Source organism: Arachis ipaensis, chromosome B10 (genome assembly GCF_000816755.2).
Source record: "Arachis ipaensis cultivar K30076 chromosome B10, Araip1.1, whole genome shotgun sequence".
Lineage (NCBI taxonomy): Eukaryota > Viridiplantae > Streptophyta > Magnoliopsida > Fabales > Fabaceae > Arachis > Arachis ipaensis.
The window spans coordinates 134016510-134018394 of record NC_029794.2 but is presented as its reverse complement, the minus strand read 5'-3'; the positions used below and the strand labels follow the sequence as shown (position 1 = coordinate 134018394).

The window sequence follows — 1885 nt, the reverse complement described above, 5'->3', positions numbered from 1 at the left end:
CTATAGTGACTATAGTAATGATAATATTTTAAAAAATATTATTAAAATTAAAGTAATACTTGCATAATTATCAAAATTATTATAAACATAAGCATATTAGAATCGACTTATATAATAATAATAATAGTATAAGTAAGTTAATTAGGACAATCGTACCTACATAACCAGCATAGGAACTGATATCTTCCTCTCTTTCTGCAATATGAAAATCTTTTACCTAAAATTATTAAATATTTATTAGTAATGCGTAGAAATTGTTATTGTACGATTTAATTATTAATATCCGTTAATTAATTTATGCAATATTTCATCGGAGGGTAAGGTGTCATATAAAAACAAAAAACTTTGATGTAATCATAATAAAAAAAAACACAAATGATTAGCATTGCGGCCTGTAAAAATAAGGAAAAAGTAATGTACTAATGTGACACATAAAATTATTTATATATTTTTACCTATTTATTAAAATTTGGAAGGAAATTAATTTAGTATATAAAAAATTTTATGATAAAAAACTTAAAAGTTGAGTAAATATTTAATTCAAATTTTCTATCTTTTTTTACAAAAGGTTGCATAATCTTAACAAAAAAAGTTAAATAATAAATGAACTCCTAATAATTCTCATTTTAAGATATATTAATCATTTTCTAATTAAAATCGAGATAGACATACATTCATGATTTTTTTTTTTTGGGCCTTGGTAAGTAATTCTTTGTTCATTATAAAGGGGACCTCCAAAAAAAAAGATAAGAACAACACTACTTCATTATTATTAAATCAGAGCATGCTTCACATGTTTTTGGAGGTACACAAAATTCAACTTTTTTTCCAAAAAGTAGAAAATAAAAAAATAAATTCAACTCACCATGAAATAAACAAATGGAAAGAGAGAACATACAGGCAGCGCTGCAACAAATAGAAGAAAAATTAATTAAACACATCATAAACTCAGAAAAAAATATCCATGTAAAAAAAAAAGAAAAACTCAAAAAAAATATTAAATCAATTTGAAATTTTTTTTTCGTCGTCTAATCATATTCAATTTTTTTAAATAACTGCATCAAAAAATTAAATCTTTCAAAAAAAAATTCGTTTAAATTATTAGAATGAAATTAAAGATAACATATATTTGAAATTAAATAAAAACTCAAGTACAGTTAATTTTATGATAAAACAGAAAAGAATTAAGGGAGAAAATGACAACTAGGTCTCTGACCTTTTGTTCTGCAGACATTTTTATCCATGACCATTGAAAAATACTTTTAAGTTATTGACATTCACAAAACTTGAACGGATCAGTCCCTGACGGAGACATTTGGACGGATCAGTCCCTGACGGAAGCATTTGGACGGAGGGACTGATCCATCCAAGTTTTGTGAATGTCAAGGATTTAAAAGTATTTTTTAATGATCAATGACAAAAATGTCCGCGGGACAAAATGTTAGGTACCTATTTGTCCTTTTCTCGGATTAAGGCAGAGAAAGAAGAAAGAATTGAAGAAAGTGACGATGATATATGAGAAGAGAAATGATTAGAAAGCTTACTTCCACATAAGACTGCAAGCCATATATAAAGAAGATTCCGAATTGAGATTCCATTTGTGAGGTGTTTGGCTTTATCAACCTTGCAACCAGGGCAATTCTCATAATACACTTCTTCTTTCTTCACCAATAATAATGCTTCTCTAATGTTATTATTATTCCCATCTTCCATTGATGAAGATTTCAAGAGTAACAGTGCTGTCAGCTGTGGACTCACCTTGCTCTCAGATTTTTATAGCACCAATCATGCAACTACTCTACTCTTAATAATTCTTAAGTAAGGTCTATTATTTATTTATCTCTTTAGATTTTTTATTAGATTTATATAATTTAAATATTTATAA

At 26.4% G+C, this 1885-nt stretch overlaps 1 protein-coding gene across 1 annotated transcript in view; it reads right to left on the bottom strand.

The window, feature by feature from the left end:
- Positions 1–1817, bottom strand: part of LOC110268503 (protein ZINC INDUCED FACILITATOR-LIKE 1-like) — a 22025-nt gene extending 20208 nt beyond the window's left edge. The window contains exons 1-3 of the mRNA XM_021114734.1: positions 1545–1817; positions 866–906; positions 157–217 (exon numbers count right to left, since the gene is read on the bottom strand). Of these exons, the coding sequence (XP_020970393.1) occupies positions 157–217; positions 866–906; positions 1545–1713 (271 nt within the window). The 5' untranslated portion in view covers positions 1714–1817. The remainder of the gene's footprint in view (positions 1–156; positions 218–865; positions 907–1544) is intronic.